General features: G+C 38.4%; 1 protein-coding gene across 19 annotated transcripts in view; it reads right to left on the bottom strand.

The window, feature by feature from the left end:
* The window catches only part of LOC121921570 (collagen alpha-1(XXIII) chain-like), a 445,373-nt gene that overhangs the window by 13,292 nt on the left and 406,367 nt on the right, over positions 1-25,714 (bottom strand). For 18 of the 19 annotated variants that reach the window (XM_042449818.1, XM_042449815.1, XM_042449821.1 and 15 more), the window contains 16 exons: positions 24,462-24,506; positions 23,570-23,647; positions 21,861-21,884; positions 18,583-18,636; positions 16,725-16,769; positions 13,411-13,500; positions 12,117-12,206; positions 10,063-10,113; positions 8,684-8,740; positions 7,393-7,419; positions 4,903-4,929; positions 3,936-4,007; positions 3,767-3,820; positions 2,970-2,996; positions 1,805-1,858; positions 1,261-1,347 (listed from right to left, as the gene is read on the bottom strand). In XM_042449818.1, the coding sequence (XP_042305752.1) occupies positions 1,261-1,347; positions 1,805-1,858; positions 2,970-2,996; positions 3,767-3,820; positions 3,936-4,007; positions 4,903-4,929; positions 7,393-7,419; positions 8,684-8,740; positions 10,063-10,113; positions 12,117-12,206; positions 13,411-13,500; positions 16,725-16,769; positions 18,583-18,636; positions 21,861-21,884; positions 23,570-23,647; positions 24,462-24,506 (882 nt within the window). The remainder of the gene's footprint in view (positions 1-1,260; positions 1,348-1,804; positions 1,859-2,969; positions 2,997-3,766; positions 3,821-3,935; positions 4,008-4,902; positions 4,930-7,392; positions 7,420-8,683; positions 8,741-10,062; positions 10,114-12,116; positions 12,207-13,410; positions 13,501-16,724; positions 16,770-18,582; positions 18,637-21,860; positions 21,885-23,569; positions 23,648-24,461; positions 24,507-25,714) is intronic. The other variant, XM_042449816.1, reaches the window with a different exon arrangement.

Genomic DNA, 25,714 nt, shown 5'->3' with positions numbered 1-25,714 from the left:
GATAAAACCAAAATTCAGCCTTGATCATTTTTCCACACTCATCTTACCTTATAATATATGTGACATAGGTAGATTGTCACCAGATCTATACCTTTACAGCAGAAATTTAGTACAGACCCCACACAGCTTTTATTTGTATGATACAATTATATATGTTGTGGTTTGCTTCCTCTTTATAGCTCAGATTTTAAAGTTTAAAATTCTACATCATTCTATGCACAGGTATCCTACATCCTTTCTCTCTCTCTCTCTCTCTCTCTCTCTCTCTATATATATATATATGTGTGTGTGTGTGTGTGTGTGTGTGTGTGTGTGTGTGTTTGTCATATATCTTGAATATCATTTGAAAAGACATTGGTAGTAACAATAGAAAAGTATGAACATAGCCATATCGTGGTAGAGCAATGGTCTAGTAAAGGATAGCATATCAAAATACTTGCCTTTCTGCTGATGGGAAAAGTATTATCATATATGCTCCAACAAATTGCTTTAATCAGGCTGGACAGAACATTAATTCATTCCCTTCTGTTTCTTAGGAAAGGTGTGTTGAGAAACTGCTCCAGAATCCTACATCCTTTGTTAATTCTAGTATAAATAAAATCCTAATCTATGTATATATAATCCTATTGTGAGTTGACAAAGGATGTAGGATTCTGGAGCAGTTTCTCAACACACCTTTCCTAAGAAATAGAAGGGACAGAATTAATGTTCTGTTCAGCCTGATTAAAGCAATTTGTTGGAGCATATATGATTACCTAATCTATATTTTTCTATTGTTACTACCAATGTATTTTCAAATTATATTCAAGATATATGACAAACTGAAATAAATAAAAACTGGTCTCTTTTCTGTACCATGTTTTTGGTTACTATTTTGATATACTGTCCTTTACAAGACCATTGTTCTACCACCATATGGCTATGTTCATGCCCTTAAACACAGGCTATAATCCTGTTGGTTTGCCCCAACCAGAATAGACCCATTGACTCAGCTACTGAATAGTGAGTCAACATGCGGATAAATGCAGTTGATCCACTGGGTTTACTCTAGTAGGAACTCACAATAGCATTTAGGCAATTTATCAACAACATACACCCTGCTGATATAAGACAAAGCCAAAAGGCAGTACTGTTAGAACATGGGTGTAATCTAAGTTTGCAACAGCCTGTCTTCAAAAATCTTTTTACATTTCCACAGCAGTAGTAAAAAAAACAGCTGAAATAAAAGAAACATATACTCCTGGTGACATAAAACCATACCACTGGACAAGGCTGATCCAATCCAGGGGGACCTGGCTCTCCTTTTTGACCCTTTGCTCCTTTTCTGCCTGGCAGTCCTCTTTCTCCCTGGTGACATGACAGAAAAATGAAAGTCTTATCCTCTGAAATGAGATAAATATCACTTGAAGCTTCAGCCACTGTTTCGTTAGACTCTGTCCACATTTAACAATTTCCTTTCTGTGTATTTGCATCCAAGCACTGATGATGTTATATGGAGAAACACTAGGCTAATGCAAGCAACTTATATTCAGTGGTGATTAGATCTAGAAAACAATGTGATTAAACAAAAACATTTCCTATTGGAACAGAGGATTTAACAATGACATTTTATGTATACAGAATGAAGGCAGCTTAGATCTGTGACATCTAACTAATAGTTTATAAGGCTGCCTAAATAATAAGTAATAAATCTGAAGGTTTTAAATACTGTACACCTGTTGATATATATTATTCTTGAAACTTGTTTCCTGTTTATCTGCCAGCATATAAACATCTGCTTTAGCGAACTGGAAGTGGTACTAACCTTTTCACCTCTTTCACTTTTTTCTCCTTTTTCTCCTCGTAGGCCTGGGAAACCCTATGAAAGCAACATCAATATGTTTGTAGTGCTAAATAATTCTGACAAAGGAGACCTGAATTGCTACATTAAAACAAAAGCTGCCCAAAATCATGAAACTGTCTCAAAGTTTAGTGTCAAAAACCTAATTAAAATGTAACACAAAATGGGTGCTCTAACAAAATTGAAATATTAACAACACTTAGCTAACAGTGGTAGGCCTCTGTAATGTCCCATAATAAATTACTTTCAAAAAAATAACTTTCCCAGTACTGTTTATGACAAGCTGTATTAAATATTCATATTACTTCAAGAATATCTTCTCTTTAAAAATGAAATGTAAATTAGCACATATTTTTGATCAACTTAGTAATGGTAGTGGACTGCCACCATAACCCAGTAGGTAGGTTAAGTGGGCTTAGTTATGTGAGATCTGGTCTGAAGCCTTTGTTTCCCATCTGCCTGGCAGTCCTGATGGAGACATGTAGGATTGCTTTTATAAAATTATGTTAAAATCCTATATGTTTACCTCACACATTTACCCTGTTTCTATATTCTCATGACAGTTTACAAAAAGAGTAAAAGAATTACTTTGTAAATACATAAAAATAAAATAAGTTAAAAGCCACTAAATTAAAAACATACTATATAAAATAATAAACAGGATTAAAATTGCATCTGAACAGCTTGGATCTTTACTTGGTAGCAAAATGCAGTATGGTGGGTGCCAGACAGGCCTCTCTGCAGAGGTTCTACTACTGAGGCACCACCACAAAGAGGACTGTACTCTCTCGTGGCTACCTTATTGCAACAGATAGAATAAAATATATATACGTAACTGGACTATCTGTCAAACTGACTAGCGGTGCAGCTCTATACTACAACTACCTACTCCTGTAAATTACTCTCCCAGAGTTATAAGCAAAAGGTCTCTCTAGTCTTCCATCAAGTGGAGATGCTAAAAGCCAAATGTAGGACCAAAGCAGTATGTCCTCCCATTCAGCTAGGCCACCTCCATCAGCCAGCTTTGCATAGCCATTATATATAAATATAACCTATGTTGGACTACTTTCTGCAATGGGTGTTGACATACCACTGGGAAAAAAATGTGAGTAGTACAAACATTACTTACATCTAATCCTGGTTCCCCTGGTTTTCCCTGGATGTATTTACAAGAAAGAAACAGAGAAAAGCGAAGAGATGAGAGAGGGAAATCATGTCTATGAGTCGCATTCATGTGAGCTTGCAACATTTTGGTTAAACATAATGGCTATGAATCCAGACACACTTAAGTATATTTGAGGTCAAAGGGAGAGGTAATCACGTGTTTTTTCTCCTACTGAAACCAATGAGTATTAAAGTGGTAGTCTGACTGGGTTGTGACTACTGTTACTGCATTTGGAGAATAGAGACTATCTAGCAACAACTCTGTCATTGTTTATTTTATTTTTTAGTTATTATGGCATGTATACCCCACCCTTCAGCCCTAATGGCTATCAGAGAGGCTATATTGTACTGCCAATACTATCAGCAGAAAGGAAAGGCACACTTTTGTGCATATTCTATAGACTAACTCCTTGTAACAAAAACTTGAATTTCATGAATAAAAGCACAAACAGAGAGAAAATCATTGTGAGTAAAATTAATGTTTGCTGTTGCAGCTTGGTGCAGCACTGAAGGGATCTGGCGAGGTAACACAACTACATACATAAGAATGCTGTCTTTGAGAGGGTATTCCAAAAACGGGGCTCCAAAGCTATTTTAATTTTATTTTAATTTTTACATGGAGCCTGATCTCAACACATTCCCTCCAGCTGCAACAGTTTTCAGCTGTATCCAGGGTACACAATTTTTGAATAAATCTATGGGTCTCCTCACTCCTTCTGCTGCTATAGGAAGCCCATCTCCTTCCTTTCATCCAGTGCTTACCTTTTCTCCTTTAGTGCCTGGTAAGCCAATAAGCCCTGGAGCACCAATAGGCCCCTAGAGAGAAAAGCAAATAATGATCAAGGTTTGGAAGGATTGCTGCTAAAGCATCACCTTTTGTGAACTGCAAGGCAACTGGAGGCTGCAAATTTTGCCAGACTCTCCTACTCACATGTGGCCCAGGAGCACCTTTTTCGCCTTTATGACCACTTTCACCTTTTACCCCTCTTGCACCATCAGAACCCTGCATAAAAAGATATATATGTTTTTATAAATATTAAATAATCAATTAAATATGTTTAATCATCTGTTTTACTCCTCAAGATTAATTAAAGCCACATGTTCCCAAAACCTTACTTAAGGCATCCTTGCATTTCAAAGAAATGTGAAATAATGTACCATTTAACAAACACTGCAACCCTCTAAAAGTAGGTAGACAAATAAATAAATAATAAAATAAATGAAACAATTTATTTCTTCAGTATTTGATACAATAAACCACCCAAAACAAGACTAGACTAAAAAATAAAAATAAAAATATGTGTCCCAACATAGATCCTGCTTATGAGGCCTTGTCTTTCCTCTTGTCCTTACTACTAATCCAGTATAGTTGTGCCAGCCTAGTGCACCAGCAGGATTCCTACTAACGGCTACCTGAAGCAAACGTGTGATATCAATATGACTTATTTTTCTACAGGTGGTGAGAAGTCAAAATTCCAATCCAAGGTGCATTACAGACTGCCCTAAAGTGGGCGGTCTGCCGCCGCCGTCATTAGCTGCGCCGAGAAGCCCCAGCGGCCAGACCAAAATGGCGCTCCTTTTTGGCACCCGGAAGTGGCGCTGTGAGGCGCGAGGTGCGCACTCGCGGCATCACTTCTGCTGCGCCACGTCCGGACGCTGTGCATCCAAGCCGTCAAAATGGTGGCCCCCGTGTGGACGGGGGCCGCCATTTACTACACGCTCTGCGCGTCCTAGGAACGGGGCCAGTTAGGAAGGTGAGACCCTTCCTAATCCTAGCATGCCCCTTCCTAATCCTAGGACACGCGGAGCGCATAGTAAATGGCGGTGTGTAACGTGCCCAAGTTAACATTGTCCTCTGTACCAATATAATTCCCAAATCATTTTTCCTAGTTTCTTACCTTGTGTCCTTGAATTCCTTGGGGACCCTGCAAGATAACAAAGTTTAAATGTCACTTCTATGTTTAACTTTATCCCCAAGTCTTTAGAACTGTATTAAGTTATATTATTTTGCTCATGTAAAGTTCTTTGATGATAACAGAGCATCAAAGAGCATATTACATGTACAACATCATCTGTAATGTGTTACTTAGGGGCAGGGTAACATGGGAAAGGTAATATGAATATATTCCTTTTAAAAAGTGATCTAATGACAGGCACGCGTGTAGTGAATAATGCTTACTCATTGCTTACTTGCTGCTTTTTCTTTTGGGAACATGAGTCCCCTCTCCCACTTCAAGCATTTTTAATTTTAAGCCTTCGACTTCATATGATGGTAATAAATATTATGATGGTAATAAGTAACATTTAATAAATTTAATAAAATATTATAAGGGGCAAACTCTGAATTGAAACTATGAATGAAAGTAGGAGAGAAGGATCGCCCTGCCCATCGAATCTAGAGAGTAGGTGGAATTGCCATGCTGGACTACAGGATAAAGGTGAAAATGACCAAATGTTATTATCACCCACCTTCTATTTGCAGAAGCCTTTGCCAGAGCTAAGAGCATTCCATGAGCAAAAGAAAAGAGCTGAACATAACCCTTAATACTTGTGCTATTACACCTATATTTCATTATGTGTCCTTCAATGAACAAAAAAACAAGCACAGAGAGGCAGCGCTGAGGACAACCATTGCCACACAAGCAAGTAGTTCTGCATAATTCAGTACAGGCAGCTACAGATTAATTCTTTAGATTGAATGCCATTATGGTTTTCAAATTCTCTCATCGAGGCCAGCCTGAACAGAAAAAGGTACAGAGCTAAAAACCACAAAAGACAATTGTGCTTTGCTTTTAAGAGTTCACATTTCCTCTTCTGAATGGAGTGTTGACACACTCACAGCCCTTTTTCTTATGGAAACATAATATTTGTTGTTGTTACGTGTTTCCAAGTTGACTCTGACTTATGGTGACCCTATCCTAGGGTTTCTTGATAAGACTTCTTCAGAGGAGGTTTGCCATGGCCTTCCACAGGTATTCTGTGGCTGAGAAGGATTTGAACTCTGGTTTCTCAGATTCCTAGTCCGACACTCAAACCATGAAACCATGCTGCTCTGAAAAATACTATTTTTAATGTACTTTGTGTGAGAAAGGTTAAATAGTTTGAACAAGATTTTGTATCATTAAAAACATATTTGTTAAAACTGGTATCCATGTCAAAAAAATGTGCTATTCACTACAACTTGGAGTGTGGTGGAGTCTCCTTCTCTGGAAGTTTTTAAACAGAGGCTGGATGGCCACCTGTTGGGGGTTCTTTGATTGTGTATTACTGCATGGCAGGGGGTTGGACTGGATGTTCCTTGCAGTCTCTTCCAACTCTATGATTCTGTGATTCTAACTGCTAGCATGACTATGGCAGGGCAGTCAAACTTGTTTATTTGTGTGTCTACTTCTTCATCTATAAAGTGGAGTAATGGGATATAATTTTAAATCAAAATGGCTGTGCAGATAAGAGGATTGGATTCAGTCCCCTCAAAGTTTATATTACCACATTCTTGCCACTTGAAACCCTGGCAGATAAAGTGGGGGAAGAGGAGGGAGAAATATACTCACTGCACCTTTTTTTTCTGGGACTACTCCTCTCACCCAGTGTCCTCTCCTTTCAGTGTGAACAAGAGGGATGAACAACAAATATGGTTGCTCCTGGCATATCTAATTTATAGAGTTCAGCATTGTGAGCTAGTTATAGCGATATAGTACAGAGACATCATTTCACTCCATGCATCTGAGGAAGCAGACAAGTCTTATGCTACAACATCTTCTACACAGTTGGTCTCAAAGGTGCTACAAGATCCCCTTGCATACTGATACTAATACAGTATCTATAAACAGGGACTTCAGGGCAGAGAGTGAGATGGGAGAGTGACTGACATGGTGAAGACACAGAATCATACAAAACTCCAGGCAGAACTATGACAAAACATCTCAGTGTGATCTTCATGTTACTCCTCATTCATTTACCCGTTAAAGCTTTAGCTTCCCTAACAGTCAAAGCATTTGAAGCAAAATTTTGTCCAACATATACTAAACATTTGGAATATATCTCCTCATAAAAGGGCATTTTTAAAAAGCTGTAATCATGCAATTAAAAAGGCATTGTATATTTCACTAAGAAGCTATGAGAAGAGATATTCTCCTGATCAGTATAGAATATTAAAAATAAAAAGCCTGGGGATTTCTCTCCCCCTAGCCCTGAAAGTCTATACAAATGTGTTCAAGGGGGCTTCCCTTGGTGACTCTACAAATAAATTTAAAAAATGATTGATTGTACTCACTGAGAAGTAAAACAGCATCATTTCAAGCAAGGGCATCTTATGCTTCGCTATCATCATGCATATTTAGTAGGATGGTTATGAAATATTGCATGACCTTTGCACACTAGGAACTCACCTTGGGTCCCTGAACACCTTTGGGACCCTAAAGACAGCAATGGTTGAACTGTAAAAGGAGGCTTCAAGTATCCTAATACATAATCTGAGATATTTATGAACATCATACCCATATTTTCTGCCTCAAAGTATATAGAACACCAGACTCCAGAAACTTAATCTCAAAGTGGAATATATTTCACAGGGAGTGCTTAAGTGCACTGATAAGCGGTACAGAAATGTACTTGCTATTGCTATTGCTATATATTTCTATCTTGTATCTTCCTACAAAAGTGGTGGGGAATCTTTGGTTTTCCAGATGTTTAGCACTTCAACGTAGCAGCTGAAAGGGAAGGAATTCTGGGAGATGTAGGTCAAAATATCTGGACAGTCAAAGTCTCCTCTCTGTTCTAAAAGATACCTTCCTAACACTAGAAAAATTATAAAAGAAGTTGGCAAGGATTTTCAAACTGCACAACTGCCTTCATTCTCCCTATGACAAATATCCATACATATGTTTACTTTTCCAATGGGACCTTTGGTGAATCTATTGACATCTATATTAATATCAAGTTCAGATTTATTTTTTTCAGTCTTAAGTTATTTCATGTGTGCTGTTCACTGTGCATTGAAAATGGACCTCCAAATTGTCTCTCCTTCTGTGTGTTTTGAAATGTTTACAAATAACCTCAAGTTAATGCCCTGGTATGGGTTTGGCATCTACTGCACGCCACAGAATCTAATCTAATGCCTAATTATAGCAATGAAAAAACTGACTACATGGATTGCTCCTAAATATATTCAGATAGATTGTCTTATCAAATAAGCAGCAGAAAACCTGTGAATATATACTGGGATCCAAGTTTACTAGATAGCCTGTAGCTTAACTGTTCTGTATATGCATTCTGGTCAGAGTAATACCTATTCATGTGCTTGTGTTAATGGCATTGGGGCTATTAGCAATACTTACCATGAAAAATATTTGTTTTGACTTACTCATAGTCATAGTTATATAGCAACCCATGTTATGCATTTCTGGCTCCCATTTGATACTTATTTTTGTGTATGCATTTTGGGGTGTTACTTCATGTTGGTCTGTCAGAACAAAGAATGTAAACTATGTTCACTTATCTCATTTATTGAACTAATGACTTTATTACATGAACATGATCTTTGTATATTTTGAATGTATGTAACGATCAATGGAATTGAATTATTTATATTTAGACTTTTTTTTTTAGACAAGACCAGACCCACTGTAACTTAGTATCACAGCCTACTTGGATTTAATAATCAGTTCTCATAACACGTACCATTGGGCCTGGTGGACCTGGTAAGCCAGGAGGTCCTGGTTCAGGTAGGATGTGCACCTGTGCATTTTCAAGAAGGAGAAGAAATAAAAGGTCTAGTTAGAACTCAATTAGGGTGGTGACTGCATAGGCCAGAATATTCAGCAGGAAACCCAGAATATTCTGGCCCCAGAGCTGCCCCAACATCCCTGATTTCCCCATTACCTGGGCACTTCCATTTGGGTGACTGTTTGCAATCCTGTCCTGCTGCGCCAACCAGCATTGATGCTGCTGGTGACAGTTGCTTGCCTCTGAGGTCAGAACGATCTGCTTAGCTTTGATTACATGTCTGAATGTCTCGTTCTAACCTCAGAGCAAGCGACTCTTGCCAGTGGTGGTGGAACTGGGTGACACAGCAGGACATGTTCTAAACAACTACCCAGCATCACAATTAGGGATCTGGATCTTCCAGGAGGATCTGGAGCAAAAGGTGATTTTTTACATCCTTATAAGGGGTGTATACCCCAGGTTTGGTGTTCAACTGACTGGATGTTGGCCAGTCTGTTCACACTAGAACTGGATGAGGAGAGGACATTTTATTTGGTCTGACCAGACAGAGCCTAGGACTCAGAGGAAATATCTTTTTAAAAATAGGAGCCCTGATGGCGCAGTGCTCGTACTGTAGCCATTTACAGCTACAAGGTTGTGAGTTTGATCCAATACAGAGCTATAGAGTTAACTCAACCTTGCATCCTTCCTCAGGTCACTAAAATGAGTTCCTAGCTTGTTGGAAACAATTGGCTTACACACTGTAAACCCTTTAGGGAGTGCTTAAGTGCACTGATAAGCGGTATAGAAATTTACTTGCTATTGCTATAATACACACACACACACGCACACCCATGAACTTTTAAATATTGCCCTTGAAAAAAAATACTGAACTTAATTTGCACAAACAAATATTCTATAGGATATTGCAGTTGGTTTCTTCATTTTCATGGTTCCTTTTTTGCTGTGTTCATGTTTTTGCTTTGTCTCCTTGGTGAACAATTTAGATTAAAATCAGGTCTACTTTACATGTGGTGACTCAGGAGCACACATAGAAATCTTAGATTAAAGACCATCATGTGTATCAACTTACTTTCCCCTCCACATGTTGTCTGATCTAGCTAGCTTCGCTGCCACTATATTTGTAGCTGCCATCACTGAACTGAGGAGAAGACACTCTTGCAACCTTCTTAGAGGACTCTATGACTCCTGGCCTCGGAGTGCAGAAGTCAGAGTGTCTTCCAGTAGATGCTCTGTCAAAGCTCCATTATTGGTACAATTTAGTAAAAAGGGAGGAGGTAATGTCACTCTTTGTACTTCCTGTTTTAGGATATGTTCAATCATGGACAACTTACAAGATCCTGCTCGCAGGGTGCACCAGGCACTCCTTTCGGTCCATCAATCCCCTAAACAGTAAAAATAAAAAGAGAATATAGTGTCTGAGGATGTAAGAAAAGCCACATATCTGCCATTTATTTTCCATGAAAATTTTCTTTTGAAGACTGAGCTATGTAGTCCTATGTTGTGCCAGCTGCAAGTATAGGATAGGCAAATCCATTTCCCCAATTCTAGAGATTTCAGTTGAGTTGCACTAGGAAATACACTAGGCCCTTCTTATACACAGATTTTTTTATACATGGAGTCAAGCAACCATGGTTTGAAAATGCTTCAAAAAAGTATAAATTTCAAAGATCAAACCTTGATTTTCCATATTTTATAGCACCATTTTGCTATGCCATTATATTTAATGGGACTTGAGCATACATGGATTTTGTTATACGGGGGATCTTGGAACCAAACAGCATATAACAAGGGTCCACTATACGGTCATGTGACAACTTGCAGCACAGTTAATGGCTGCATGTGATGTGTCTATTACTGCCCATGCTTCTTATACAAAGCCCTGTTAAACTCCTAACTACATAGGAACCCCTTTTCTGTAGTAATTTCTCATACTGAGGCATATAATATGTGTGGGGCCAGTCACAAAGTCCCTCTCACCCAATCATCATCTTTATTCCCTGGAAGCCATCAATGAGTTAGCTTTTTTGGATCAGATGTGTACTATAGCTGTTTGGAATTTCAATATAGGGTAATGATTCCCAGCCCATTATCTACAAATATGAATAAGGCTAAAGATCCAGCCTATCCTTGTTTTCCTGTTAGAAGAATGACAGATCACAACCAACCTGTCCCAACATATCTTATGATAAGAATCAGTGCTGTGGAACAATAAGGAATCCCATTAAGCTTTATCAGGTTTTATGCTTTGACATATAGGTCCTTCTTTATGTACTCTTAACCCTACTGTGGGCCAGAGGTGGGGAAATGTTATTCACAAACCATTCTCACAGGACAAAAGGTTGGTTTGAGACCCCCAGTGGCCTTCACACACTCTTTTGTAGAATTAAATGCTCTGTGTCCCCCATAAACATCTTGGGCCATGGGTTTTATCATAATCTTCCCAGACTGTTTCTCCCCTCAAAACAGGAAATGGATTCTGGTTTATTTCCTGGTCTGAAAGAAAATGACTCTCCTGGCCCTAGAACAACCCCAAGTGGGGCAAAAACATACAAGAAATTGTCCCTGAGCTTTCTACAGATTACTGGGGGATTTTGAGAGGAAAAAGAGAAAGTGTTAAAAATGGAGAGCATAGCCTTTAGGTCCCATCATGGGTCTTTGAGGTCCACAACTCTCATGTAGCTGGCCAGAGGTGATGTAGGATGGCAAAGACGTAACACATAGAAACTTGTTTTTCTTTTATCTCCCTACCTTTATCTCATCCCCTGAGTAGGAATAAACACATACAGCCTACATGTATAATCATCCCACCATATCACTGTTCATGAGTCTTTTGAACTCTTTGGGAAGACATTAGGGAGATTTATCATAAGAGATTTTTGAAGAACAAAAACCGACCACTCTACTTCCTCCTTTTGAATTTAGTTCTCCATGTAGGAGAACTATTAAGACAAAGTGCCTTTTTGTCTGGTCATAGTTACCAAAAAGAAAGCTTCTCGTTGATTTATTCAAAGAACCAACATGGTGTAATGGTTTGAGTGCAAGGAGACCACTGTTTGAATCCCCACTTGACCATGGAAACCTACTGGGCAGCCTTGAGCAAGTTACACTCTTTCAGCCTCAGAGAAAGGCAAGGGCAACCCCCTTCTGGACAAATTCTGCCAGGAAAACCAAATGAGAGGTGCACAGAATATCTTGAAGGCATACAACGATAACCGGATTTAATAACTTCTCAGGGTAGCTTCCCCAAACCAAAATTCAAAAGTTCCCAAGATGTATCCTATATCTCTGAAAATTAAAGAACAGCAGTTTTGAGGTTACCAATGTTCAAGTCATAAAACTAAAATAATAAAATAACTAAGTAAATCAAAATTGCAGACAGACTTACTGGTGGACCAGACAAGCCCATTTCTCCTATTTCTCCTTTCACCCCCCTTAATCCAGGGCTGCCTTGGTCTCCTTTCGACCCTTTGGGACCCTAATAGAAAATGAGATACCTTTATAATTATGTTAAAGACATTTTTTTTTTATCATCTCACTACCTTTATCTCATCCCCTGAGTAGAAATAAACACACATATCCTAGATATAAAATCACCCCACCTTCAAATCACTGTTCACAGGTCTCTTGAATTCTTTGGGAAGACATTAGGAAGGTTTATCACAAGAGCTTTTTGAAGAACAAAAACTGACAAGTATATTATATGTATATGTGGAAGTAACCCTTTAAAAAGTTATGGTACTATAAATTGCAATTAATAGTGAAATAATGCTGCCTAATACAAAACATTTAGCAGCCTTCAAAGTGTATGTAAAAATGGGCTGAAACATTGTTTTTGCTGCAGTAGTTTTCTGTATTTGTATTAATTGTATTCTACAATTCCTCCCAGAGTTGGCATTCAAGGCAGCGTGCTATTTAAAATACATACATTATTAATACAACTTTTATTATTTTAAACTATACATTAAAGTAACAGTAACATTAAAAACAATTTAAAACATACTTCTGAAGAATTTTTTTAAAACCCCCCCCGCAGAACTGCACCCCGTTAAAGCCCTGTCTTTAAAACTAGTGAATTTTCAAAAGCCTGTCAGAATAAAAAGGCTTTCTCATATTGGGCACCAGTCTAGCCTCCGTAGAAAGGGAATCTCCAAGCCATTGATAAGGTCTTCTCTGGACTCCCCCCGAGATATGACTGTGATTGTGGTGGAACAAAGCTGGATATCAAAGGACAATGTTATAGCACTGTTATTCCACTTTAACTGCCATGGCAACATCTTGTGAAATCTTGGGATTTGCAGTTTAGGGAGAGGAATTTAAAATTCCCAGCCAGAGAGCTCTTAGATCTCACTAAATCAGCTTTTTCCTCTGGCATTCAGTGCTCTCTTTAAACCAGTGTGGTTTCCTCAGAGAGCTTCAGTGATCTAGGAAGACTTTTTCCTCTGTTTGCCAAGGTGGTTTAGGAATTCATTTAGGAATCTTGCTACCCCTCAGGTTATCAGAAGCTCCTTGACAGGGATTGGGAATTTAGGAGCTACAGGGGACACTGGAGAAGGCATGTTCCCAAATACACTCATGCACATGTTCCATGCTTAACAAAAGTGTGAATGCTTCACTGCATAGATCTATAATATGTATCTGGGGCAAACATTATTTAATGAAATCATCAAAACTAGACATACCGGTGGACCTGTCATACCATCTTCTCCAATTTCTCCTTTCTGTCCTGTTGGACCTGGGCTTCCTTGGTCACCTTTTGCTCCTTTAGGACCCTGCAACTCAAGGAAAAGACATTTGTAAGATTATTGCTTTTTAATCTGTATCATTCCTTCTCCCCCCTCCCCCCAAACATGACTTTCTCAGAATATTTTTAATTTACTCATGTAAGAAAGAAGAACTGTTTATGGTTGAAAACTGCTTATGAGTGGAATGGAATTTAACAGTTCAGGTGAATATGGAATATTTTTCAGAGTCCAAGTAGAGATGAACAGGTACTTAATAAATAAATCAGAGCACAAGAACAGATGAACAGATTCTTCTGTCATACACACACTTATCATACATACAACAGTGTTAAAATATTTATTTCTAACTACATTATAGACTACAGTAATTTGATAATCTATCTTGGAAGGACAGCAATTAAATTCATTATGACATTTTCATTATGAGCTGAGGGATGATGGCATAACCAACTTTCAATGCAATACCTAGTTTGGGTGATGTGGGAGAAGATGGTCTGTACTTCTCTGTAGATCTAGAAACAATTGTTGTTAGATGAGTTGCTTGTAATTGATTGTTATTGATTGTTGTTGTTGATCATGTGTGACTTGAAGTCATATCCAACTTATGGTGACACTAAGGACAACCTTAGGGTTTCAGGGTATGATGTGTTTAGAGGGATATGCCTTTGCCATCCTCTGAAGCTGACAAATTATGACTTGCCCAAGGTCAAGCAGTGGGTTTCCATGGCCAAAGAGGGATTTGAAACCTGGTCTCTGGAATTGTTGTCCAGTGCTCCACATTTGCGGCTTTGACTTTTGCGAATTTGATTATTCACAGATTTTATCAATATGTTCTCGCTGGGAACATCTAGGTCCTCTGGCACAACTCTATGGTCAACCTTAACAAAAAGTCATACTGAAGGTCCTAAAGATTCCTAGACAGAACATTCCACTAGGCATTTGTAGCTCCTCCAGCACAATTCTATGGTCAATATCTGGCAGATGTTGACCACAGAGTTGCAGTGGAGGAACTAGAGATTCCTAGAGACATGTTCTCTCAGGCAAAAACATAGTGTTTTTATTATTTGCAGTTTTTCCACATTCATGGGGGTCCTGTGCCTCTAACCCTAGTGAATGTGGAAGGATGAGTGTAGTTACTTTTGAGATGAAGAAAGTAAATAGTGAGAGCTGGTGTGGTATGGTGGCTTGAGTGTTGGACTATGATTCTGGAGACCAGGGACTTTACCGCATTGGTCCAGGAATGGGCCACTAGCGTTCCAAAATGGAACATTCTGGGGATGGGAGGTGACGGGAATGGATTTTACCGCACAATGAAAACACTGCCGCCGCCACCAAACATCCCCATCCCGTTCCAGATGCATCCCAGAGGGGGTGACTTTTGGGAATGCTTCTCAAGTGTTTCCAGAAATCGCCCCCTGGGGAACACATCCAGAAAGGAATGGGGATGCTCAGTGGTGGTGGCAGCGTTCTTGCTGTGTGGTAAAATCTGTTCCCTGCCGTCTCCTGTCCCCAGACGTTCTGTTTTGGAATGCTAGTGGCCCATTCCTGGACCAATGTGATAAAATTCCAGGTTTCAATTCTCAGCTGGGCTGGGAACCCACAGGGTGACTTTGAGCAAGTCACATGCTCTCAGCCTCAAGGGAAGGCAATAGCAAACCCCCTTTGAACAAGTCTTGCCAAGAAAACTCCATGATACATTCGCCTTAGGATCGCCTAAGGAAACAACTTGAAGGCACACAACAACAACAAAGTAAATAGTAAGGCAAAGTAAATAGCTATTCTTTTTAAATAAATGAAACTATGATGGCAATTGACTGCTTTGGGAGCCTTGAAAGGACAACTGTAACTAATTAGTTTTTTTTTTAAAAAGCAACTATGGAAGCTCTGCTTTTCCATCAGATTCCAGAGGAAGATTTGCTGCTGCTCTCCCATTGTAAGCCTGTTGCTGCCTTCCTTGGAAGAAAAAGTCCATTAGTATATCCAGTTTGGCACTGGATTTTGGTTTTCAGTATTTTGCAATGCTAACGATTCTTTCAGTGCAGACCTCCAATGAAATGGCCACAAAATTGAATTTTGTCACCACTGTCAGATTAATGCAAATTCAGAACTGCATCAAAGAGTCCAGTGTGTTCAAACAGCAAAGAACTTTATTGAGAATACATAGCCAGAAATCCACCATTCAGTGTTTAAGCCAGGACTGCCCATCCCAAGCCAATCAATACATTAAAACCTCAAAACCTTAAACTCCTCCTTCTACTACTCGGCACCAAAACTAGCACCCACCGCCACTTCCCACAGTCTATCCCCCCAACCTTCTCACAAACATCATTTCTCCCTGTCACAAACATTCTCAGCAACTACCCCCCTTTCTGTTAATACCAGCTACCAACTTCCTTCAGCCTAAATCCCACACAAAAGCTGCCATTCCCATAACTATTCTAGCCAGCTGCAAATGATCCCACCCCTATCTAACTAACCTACACAACTACCCATAAGCCACAGCAAAAATTATAACCCAATTATCCGTACTAATAGCACTTAGGACATAAACTTAGCAAAATGCAACTCTGAAACATAGAACCATAGAAACCTGACAGGATCCATGCAGCAAGCATGGCTCCGACAATCACTTCCCTCTTTAGCAGCTCCAGCTCAAAAATTCTGCAAGTTACTGAGCTTAAAAAACATTCTGGAAGTCTTTGCAGACAAAACTTCCTAAACATTTAGGTGGATATAAACTATAAAGGGATAACTGGCATTCCTGAATATTCGATCTTATCTTCTCATCTTCCTAAAGTTCTCCCTCTTAGCATCTTAACTCATCTCAATTGGTTTTAAAATTTTCTGGGAATTAGTTCTGGCTGTTTCTGAACTCTAGATAATGAAAAGAACTTCAAACCACTGAAATTAGCAAAACTTAGAAATGCAGATTTTGCACTGTTCTTCATCTATAGCTATATGAATAGATTAGTCTATCTTTAAATCTGTATCTATAGCTGCAGCTATATCTATGCATTTACAAAATACTTCATTAGCCTATATTTGTTTTTGGAGATTGTAAGCGACTTCTGCCATTGTAATCACCCCTAAATGAATGTTCAGTGTAACCCTCTGCATAGAAATATGTCCCACTGAATTCTCTGGAGCTTGCTCACAGATAAATGGGTATAAAATTGCAGTCTTAATAGTCAGTTCCTACCTATTGAGAATGCCATACCATTCCATACTATTATACCAAGACTCCTGCATACCTTTTCTCCATCAACTCCTGGTGGACCAGGCAATCCAAGTTCCCCCTAAAACAATTTTTTAAAGAGAATAGATCAGCAAAAAAAGAAAAGAAAAGAAAAAAAATGGAATGCCAGATACAACCTATTAAATCAATTTCCATAATATAAAAAAAGTATTGTTTTGGGGTTACATTTTGAGGAAAATCCCTAGTATTTTAAGGTTCATTAATACTCTTGGCTATTTCAACTAAAGGGACAAATTATTTAACCTGTAATTCTGAATACATGTACACAGGAACACATCTTATTGAATTGGGTATGGTTTATTTCTAAGTAGACAAACAGAGGATTTGTGCTGTCAGTCAATAAGAGATCGACTGTACAACAAGGGCTGCAATGCATCTGCACTACAGAAATAATGCAGGTTGACACCACTTTAATTGCCATGATTCAATAATATGGAATTTTGGGAATTGTAGTTTTATGAGACATTTAGCCTTCTCTATAAGAGACCACTGGTGTCACAACAAACTACAAATCCCAGCATTCCATAGCATTGAGCCAGGGCAATGAAAGTGGTGTCATTCTGGATTATTTCTGCAGTGCGAATGCAACTAAGGAAGGATGCACACTATTCTTAACAACTTTTACACAATATTTAAAGTATTTGTTCCCAATTGAAAATAAGAAGCATTAAACGAAGTACTTCTAATTCTAGAAAAGCTGATTTCTGGGAGTGTAAGACATTTTAAAAAAAGGCATTTGTGTGTATATGTGTGTGTGAAAAGATAAAATTTGGTAGATGTAGATAGTATTGCTGTTTACAGAATGGGACATCAGACTTCATAATTGCTACCAAGGGCTTGTACAATGAATTCTTACTGGCAAAGAAAAAAATAAATAAATAGAAGTTAGAAATGCTGGCTGTAATCTTCCATAGTAGTTATAAAGATATTACCTAGAGAATCACACACATGATTGTTATGTTTTCCATGGTGGTAGAATTCAAGGACATAGCTGTGTTAGTCTGGAAAATCAATATACAAATGGATCTTGCAGCATCTTTGAGACTTACTGACAGAAATAAATTGGTAGCATGAGCTTTCATAGCATGAGCCTACTTCCAAATAAATCTGACGAAGTAGGCTGCAGTCTACGAAAGCTCATGCTACCAATTTCTTTCAGTTAGTCTCAAAGGCTCTGCAAGATCCCTTTGCAGAATGACTGTTATGTATCCAAGATCCCTATATAGCCTCTTGTTTAGGGGCTATGTAAGGACAGTGAAAGTTCCCCAATCCTTGCTGAGCAGACAGCAGCTGCTATGAGTGACAGAGGTCTGTGACTGACAATCACACCTCCTCCCCAGATGGTGCCCGCAGCGAGCATAGGACTCGGGAGTGTGCGAATGCTCTGCTCTACAGAGACTTACTTTCTGCCCCAGGGCCCCTGAAGGCCTGCCTTGTTGACCACAGCAGCTGCTTCCCAGTAAATGGTGATGGGTGTGTGTGTCTGTCGGGCCAGGACTTACTATGTATATAAATAAATAAAATCCTATTATGTAGCGCTGTAACTATGATGTTCCTGTACCTCCCATACGGGAATTTGGCTGCTGTCTGTATCACTGAGGAATTTTCAGTGAAAAGAAAATTCAGAAATGGTCCCAGTATTCCAAAAGCTAATAATTCTGACACATATTATCATTCTTCTGCTATTGGTAGCCTTCAGGTTGAATTCACTACACACCACTAGTTTCTGATCCCCAAAGTTCTATAAAGAGACATGGCAAATTCAGACATGAATCAACAGCAGCGTTGCCAGTTAGGCAAGGTATACAGTCAGGAACAAAGCACATTGTGTGTACAAGGAAGTAAAATCCAACCTTTGGTCCAGGAGCTCCTTGGGGCCCTGGAGGCCCTTGAGGACCTGGTGGCCCCTGTAAAAAAGGACAGCAAATTGTCTGTTAATTGCTGTTTTTAATATAATCGTTTGAATTAATATAGTACTGAATATCTTTTGGAGATAAATCAGTACAGTTTATTTATTTATTGAAAAAACAATAGTTTCTATGATGAGAGTGTTTGAATTTGCAACAACACAGAACATCTCCACAATGCAAAAGGGTTCATAAAATACTATTTCTTTTTAACTAACTATAACTTTGATGATTCTGTATCACATAATAATCAGATGCGAAAAGCTCTTTGCCTTACAGCAATGATTAAAAATACCAACAACTCCAACATGTTACTCCATGGAAGTTTGTTTCCCTCCTTTCTTTATAAATTCAATTATCAACAATGCATCCATACTAATTTGCCAACTATTCTGGCATGATTCTTTCTGCCTTAGGCCTTGTTCATACTTCAAAAATAAAGCAGACACCACTTTAAGTGCCATGGCTTATGCTATGGAATTCTGAGTTTTGTAGTTTTTTAAAAAGGTATTTAGCCTTCTCTGTCAGAGAGCTCTGGTGCCACACCAAACTACAAATCTCAGAACTCCATAGCACTGAGCCATGGCTGTTAAAGTGCTGTCAAACTGCATTATTTATGCAGTATGGATGCAGCTGCACACAGACCTTGGATATAGACCTTTTACTGGTTATAAACAGCTACTCAGCTTGAAATTGAAAATACACTGTTCATTTGAAAAAGATGTGAACAGGCCTCTATAATTTTAATTCATAACATGATCTGCCAGGAGAATACTGGAAACTCAATTTACTGATTCAGCATCATCTTAGAAGCTTAATATCAAGTATAATGTGTATGGATAGCAACAGCTGCAGAGAGTGGGAAGTATGATGTGAAAGTACTAACAAGAAACAAATTACATGCATTTGACAAAACTCTGTACTCTGTAATCAAATGTTTTTCTTCCTCAGCTCTCATACCAAAGGATTGGATCCAGAGTTCCCCATGTCAATGAAATTAAATACTCCTTCCATTGGACGAAATAAACTTTTGGATAAAACTCAAATAGTATAATACCATGTGATTGGTATTTTCCCCTTGTATAATTGTATTATAATCAAGTTGGACACATGTATGAAAATCCAGAGCTTGGAATGTCAGTTTTGAAAATTAATTGGTTGATGTTGAACATTGGAATCGGTTAGATTACTGTGTTGTCATTACTGTTAATAATTAAAATGGTGTAATGCACTGAATTATGTTCATTGCTTAAGTCATTCATTTTCAAAACAAAATGTAGGATTTACAGAGAATGGCATGTAGGTTGTCATTGTTGACCTCTACGGGTATATTTTGTTATGAGTTCCTTCAAAAATGTTTTTAGAGGCATTTGTCTTCTTCAATTTGGAATTTTCCTCAGATAGACTAGAAATCCCATAATGAGACTATTGACTGGGAATGGTGAGAGCCCAAAATGTCTAGGAAAAGCTGTCCTAAAACATGGTATTTCATCTTACAACATGTCTATCTCTTTCTTTCCTCGATCTACGAATCCTCCCGCTAACACCTACAAGGTTCACTCACCCTTCAAAAAATGCTTGTTTTTGCTAAAGGCTAATAAGGAGTGATGTGCTTCTTTCAATAAGAGGACACTGATCCAGGGCAAGTGCAGTAATAACTGGTTAAATACAAAGATCAGTCAGTGAATCAAGGGTGGAGAATTTTCAGTCAGAAATGTTGTGTCTCTAAGCACTAGACAACATTTTTTGGTACAACTGAACCACTGCATTCTTTTTGCCTCCTAACTTACCATCGTGAAGTGTAGTCTGCAAACCTCAATTGTAGAGCAAATGTTTTGAATGCAAAACTGAGGAATCCCAAGTTCATGGCAAGTCCAGTTTAAAAGATTCACATATCTAACAATTCACTTGGTTTCTGAACCTGTTTTGTGCAGAGATCTTTAAATCTTGCACCGTTTGGCTAATGAAATAAATGGATATTTGCATACGGCATTGTTTTTTGGTCTCTATTTAACATGACACCTATGAAATAGTTACATCAAAGTTCAGGAAGACACTGTTGTAAGCCAAGTCAAGGTGAATATAGAATGTTAGACTTCCAAAGTCCTCATGTTTTATTGTATCTGGCAGAAAGAGGGCCACCTCATCAACTAACAAATCTTACCAAATTAAAACTATCTAATTTGTTTATCTGTAGGAATAATTGCAACATTAAGCAGGCAATTTGTGGAGTTCAGCTATGTTGGCAGGAGGGGAAAGATAACAAATCAATTAACAACTTTTTCAAAGCTGTGCCAGGATCCTTACTACTCTGGGGTACAGATAATGTGTACAGCTGTACAAGTATTGGTCAAAAACATATATAAACCCTCTTCATGCATGAATCACATAAAGGTGTCCTCATACAGCGCTAGGGGCAGGACTGCATTGCTGGCCAAAGTCTTAGACATCTACATGTTGGTGTGGAATATTTGCAATGAAGCTGCTTTGGACAGAGGGTTGCATGGGGGCCTTCACACAGTTGAGAGTCCAGTTGTGTAAACCTTTGTGCAAGCAGCTGTTCACTAGTAACTTTCATCATTGGTGAATATCCACACCAATTCATGAGGCCTATGTCTACACACATGTAGTCTAAGGACGGGGATAGCAAAATGACTGTCATCGTGTGATATACAGGCAAAGCAAAATTATACATGTGTGAATTAATGAATGCACAATTACCTTTACTTTTTATATGACACCTATTTGGGACTAAGGAGATGTCACAGGAGAAGACTGCCCTTATGACAAAGAAATCCATGCACTACAGATAGCTCCCTCCACTGTCATAATGTAACAATGATAGACAAGGTCAAGCCAAACTAGAACTCTTCAATGCCATTAATTTTGAAAAGAGAGCTAAGGATATTTTCAGAACAACACCCAATGATTTTTCAAAGAAGCAAACTGATTGTACATCAGCAACTGAAATTCAGTTCTACACAACTATAAACCAAAGCAACAATACATTCATAACTCAGTCATTGGTATGGCTGACATACATCAGTCATGCTGCAAACAATAAAAACTCAGTGATTATCAGCCATTATTTTGTTAAGAGAAACCAAATGTTTGGCAGAACCTTTTTATAGCAATCATGGTCCAGAAATCTGAAGCAGAAAAGCCACATGCTGGGCCATTCAAACAAACCAAATCCAAGCAGGCATCTGGCAGACAGCAATTACCGTCAACTTGGGTTTCCCTGCAGCCTGTTATAAAACAATTAGGGTGGTTTTCAAATGTATTTGAAATTAAATATTTATGCTATTCAAATAATGTGATGTGAGCTAAAATGGGTTTCAAAGCATGACCTTTTTCCAGTGGAAAAGACCAGCACCTATATAACTTTGTTTCCTGAAATTGTTACTGCATAATTTTAACCTCCCAGTACATCTAGCAGTCTTGTCAAAATACTATTTTGTAAGCTGAAAACACAGTCTATCAGATAACTCATACCTGTTTAATCCTATGTAATCCACATGAAAGTGGTCATATCAAGTACCATAAATACCATATAGCTATTTCTATTTGATCTACTGTGATTCCTCTCTTGGCTCTGTGTTAGTTCTAGATGAGAATAATGCAGTTGAACAAGTACTACATAATTTTTCAGTGTGGTTAACTCCACCTAGAGATGTGAAGGGCCCTTTTTCCTGAAAAAAATGGAAAATTTGGACATCGAAAAAAGAAATGGGAAAAAAATGAATTTTGGAATATATATGTTTTTGATTTTGGCTATTTTTGGGTTTTGGAGTTCCTTTATTTGCATATACATATATAATATGATATACTTGCGATGGGATCCAAGTCTAAACACAAAATTCATTTATTTTTCATATGCACCTTACACACATAACCTGAAGGTAATTTTATATAATAATATTTTTGTGCATGAAACAAAAATTTTGTGTACATTGAACCATCAGAAACAAAGGTGTCACTATTGCAGCCACCCATATGGATAATTTTGGATTTTGGAATATTTTGGATTTCGGAGTTCCAGATAAGGGAGACTCAACCTGTACTAGATAAAGCTGTGGGCAAATTCAGGCACATGTGATGAATGCCTGGGACTTTTGTGGGGTGAATCACACTTCCGAGATGGCTTGCCAACATTTCCATATATCATGTGGACATCCTTATCCTTTATGCTGTCTGAATGTTGAACTAGACTGTGGAGAAAAGACCACAGTTAGAGCAATGCTAATAACAGCAGAGGGGCAGCACTCTTCTTTGGGATCACTGGAAAAAGGAGGCCTCATCTTAGCATTGCTTGTGCTCTCAGTGCAGCTGTAATCAATGGGCCTGTCCTCTTTAGCAACACAGATACAGGCACATGGGCTGTACTGGGCTCACTGGTGGTGGAGAGGGGGCATAGTTAAAGCCTTCTCCATAGCAATTATATTTCCAGTGTGCAGGAGTGTGATAGAGTGGGAATGGGAGAAAGGGACTGTATGTTTGTGTGTCCCTGTGCAGATGTTTGTGTGTCTAAATGTTAGTGCATAATAAACGTATGTGTGAAAGTATGTGTGCTAAAGTGTGAGATGGGGGAGGGGTCCTGGCTATGTGTCCCTGCCCACTGCCTGGCATGTAGTCTCCTGCAATTATATGAGGCTGGTAGGAGCAAAAGGTTTGTCCACCTTGCGTGCATTTGAATGGGTTTCTTTGGATCATGGATATCTTTAGACACTCTTAAAAATGAATCCTGTCCATTGTCTTCTCATGTTTTGCTTGCATGCTCCCTAAGAGTATCTAGGTGACAACTTTGCAAAGCAGGATACTGAATTGATAGGCTTTTGGTATCATCCAGAATTTGTTTCCTCATGTTCTTATAATTTTGTTAAATTGATTCATTTTCATAAGATACAGCACCCCATTATATCATAATGGTTACCTTCAGCGCTTCCAAAATTCTACCATCATAGTCAATTATTACAGTATCTCCTTGTTCTCCTTTCAGGCCTGGTGGTCCCTAGAAAAAAGAAAAGGGAAGAAAAGGAAAGGAAAAAGCAATTATGGTTTCAGACATAATATTCTGATTTTCACATATTGTACTATTAAGAACCCACAGTAAATATTAATGTAGCTCTTAAAAATGTCAATGGTTGACTGTAATCTAGAGAATTCATATCCACCGAAGGAAAGAATCATACACCATTTATACTGTCACAGTCTCAGAAAGGACCACTGCAGGTCTGCTTTCTGGCCTATAATTTGTTGATTGCAGGTACCAAGCACAGGTCCTTTTCAGTGGTGGTGACATGGTCATGGAATTCTTTTTCCAACGAAATCCTTCAAACTACTCTCACAGTGTTAAGAAGTTCCATAAAAACCTCTTTGGTCATCTATGGATTTTTCTTTTTCTCTTTGGCTGGAAGCACAATCCCACAATACAGTACTTACTTAGGTGCCGTTTGCTTCACCCCACAGTGTAATTATTCGAAAAAACTCAGCAAGAAAGATAGCAATAAGACATACAAAATGGAAGACGTTTCAAGGGAAGATCAGGAAATATTTAGCAACCAGATCCATTTTATGGCCCCATACATACACTAAAGTTCAAGATAGCTGTGAAATAATAGTTTACTCTGGATAGACTTATTTGTAATTTTCAGTTTACCTGGTGCCATATATAAGACAGAAAATAATACAAATTCTTCTGCAATTAATTTGTGCTTTATTATATCACACTGTATGTTTCTTTCACCTCCTTAACAAATAAAAAACAACAATATATGTGGTTAAGGTACTTTTAAGTAATCAAAGGGAGAAAATAAAATTCATACCCTTGGCCCGATGTATCCATCTGCGCCTTTCTCACCAGGTTCACCCTGAAAAATAAAAGATGCCTGTTATTCTAGAAAAATTAACTTAGAAGTAAATGTAATGCCTACCGTGCCTAGAGAAGCAAAACATAAGCAGTAAAGGTTTTAAAATAGTACAAAATAAACCAGCCAGATCAGGTACAAGACACCAAAACCTCCTGCAGGCATTGGAACCCACTCTTCTCATAACATACTTCACACAGCTGCAAAAGCCAAACAATTATGAAATTAAACTGGCAAACAGTAAAAAGGATCATGACATTCTGTCATTTTGGTGTTACAAAATGAGATTGTTGCCATGTTTGAAAGTAGAGTAGCCTAGGGCATTCTGAAGCCTAACGTCCTTCCATTTTTTCAAGTACAGAGTCATAACCTGTTATAGTCCAAATACAAGTTTATTGCAGACTACATGAAATACAGACAAGGTCAAAAGGAACAGCAAATTGGCTAAACTAACTTTATACACAGTATATGTACATAAAGCACAGAATGCATTTCTTTTTATGCTACAAATCTTTTCCTGGTGGAAATTCGAGAAAGATCAAATAATGTGTTCTAAAATGTTGCACCTTAGAATGCAGACAGATATACAATAAAAAAATGGGCTGACAGAAGTTTCCCCCTATCTACACAAATGAACTGACAGCCAGGCATGCCAATGAATATTACACTGGTTCAAGCATAACATTTTTGCCCTTTTCAGCTTTTTTTCACCGCTTCATCTTCCATGGAGTAAGTAATTTGTCCCATTAAGCTGGTTGTTTGGAAAACAGTAAATGGTGTCACTGGAAGGCTTTCTTCTTCCTTTAGTTGCAAAGCAGAGTTCCTGGTGTGGCTGGAGAAGGCACGGTTGAATTCTTTTGCATTATGTTTGTCTTTCCTCTTAGCAAAGGTAGGAAATGGAAAACAAGCATCTTCTCGTAGTAAAGTGACACTCAGGACCAAAAAACAGCTGAGATCTTGCATCAAGCAATATATTGCCACAGTGAAACTATGTCTCCCCTCTCAAATCTTCCAGGACTCTCCTTTTAACTATTGTATCTCTCAGCATTCTGCATCTGGATATACAGACGTGTGTCTGTGTTGTGTGCCTTCAAGTCTATTCCAACTTATGGTGACCCTAAAGTGAACGTAGCATGGAGTTTTCTTGGGACAATTTGTCCAGAGGAAGTTTACCATTGCCTTCCCTTGAGGCTGAGAGAGTGTGACCTGCT

The sequence above is a fragment of the Sceloporus undulatus genome, chromosome 2 (assembly GCF_019175285.1).
Source record: "Sceloporus undulatus isolate JIND9_A2432 ecotype Alabama chromosome 2, SceUnd_v1.1, whole genome shotgun sequence".
Lineage (NCBI taxonomy): Eukaryota > Metazoa > Chordata > Lepidosauria > Squamata > Phrynosomatidae > Sceloporus > Sceloporus undulatus.
The sequence above is the reverse complement of the archived record's forward strand: the minus strand, read 5'-3'. Positions and strand labels throughout refer to the sequence as shown.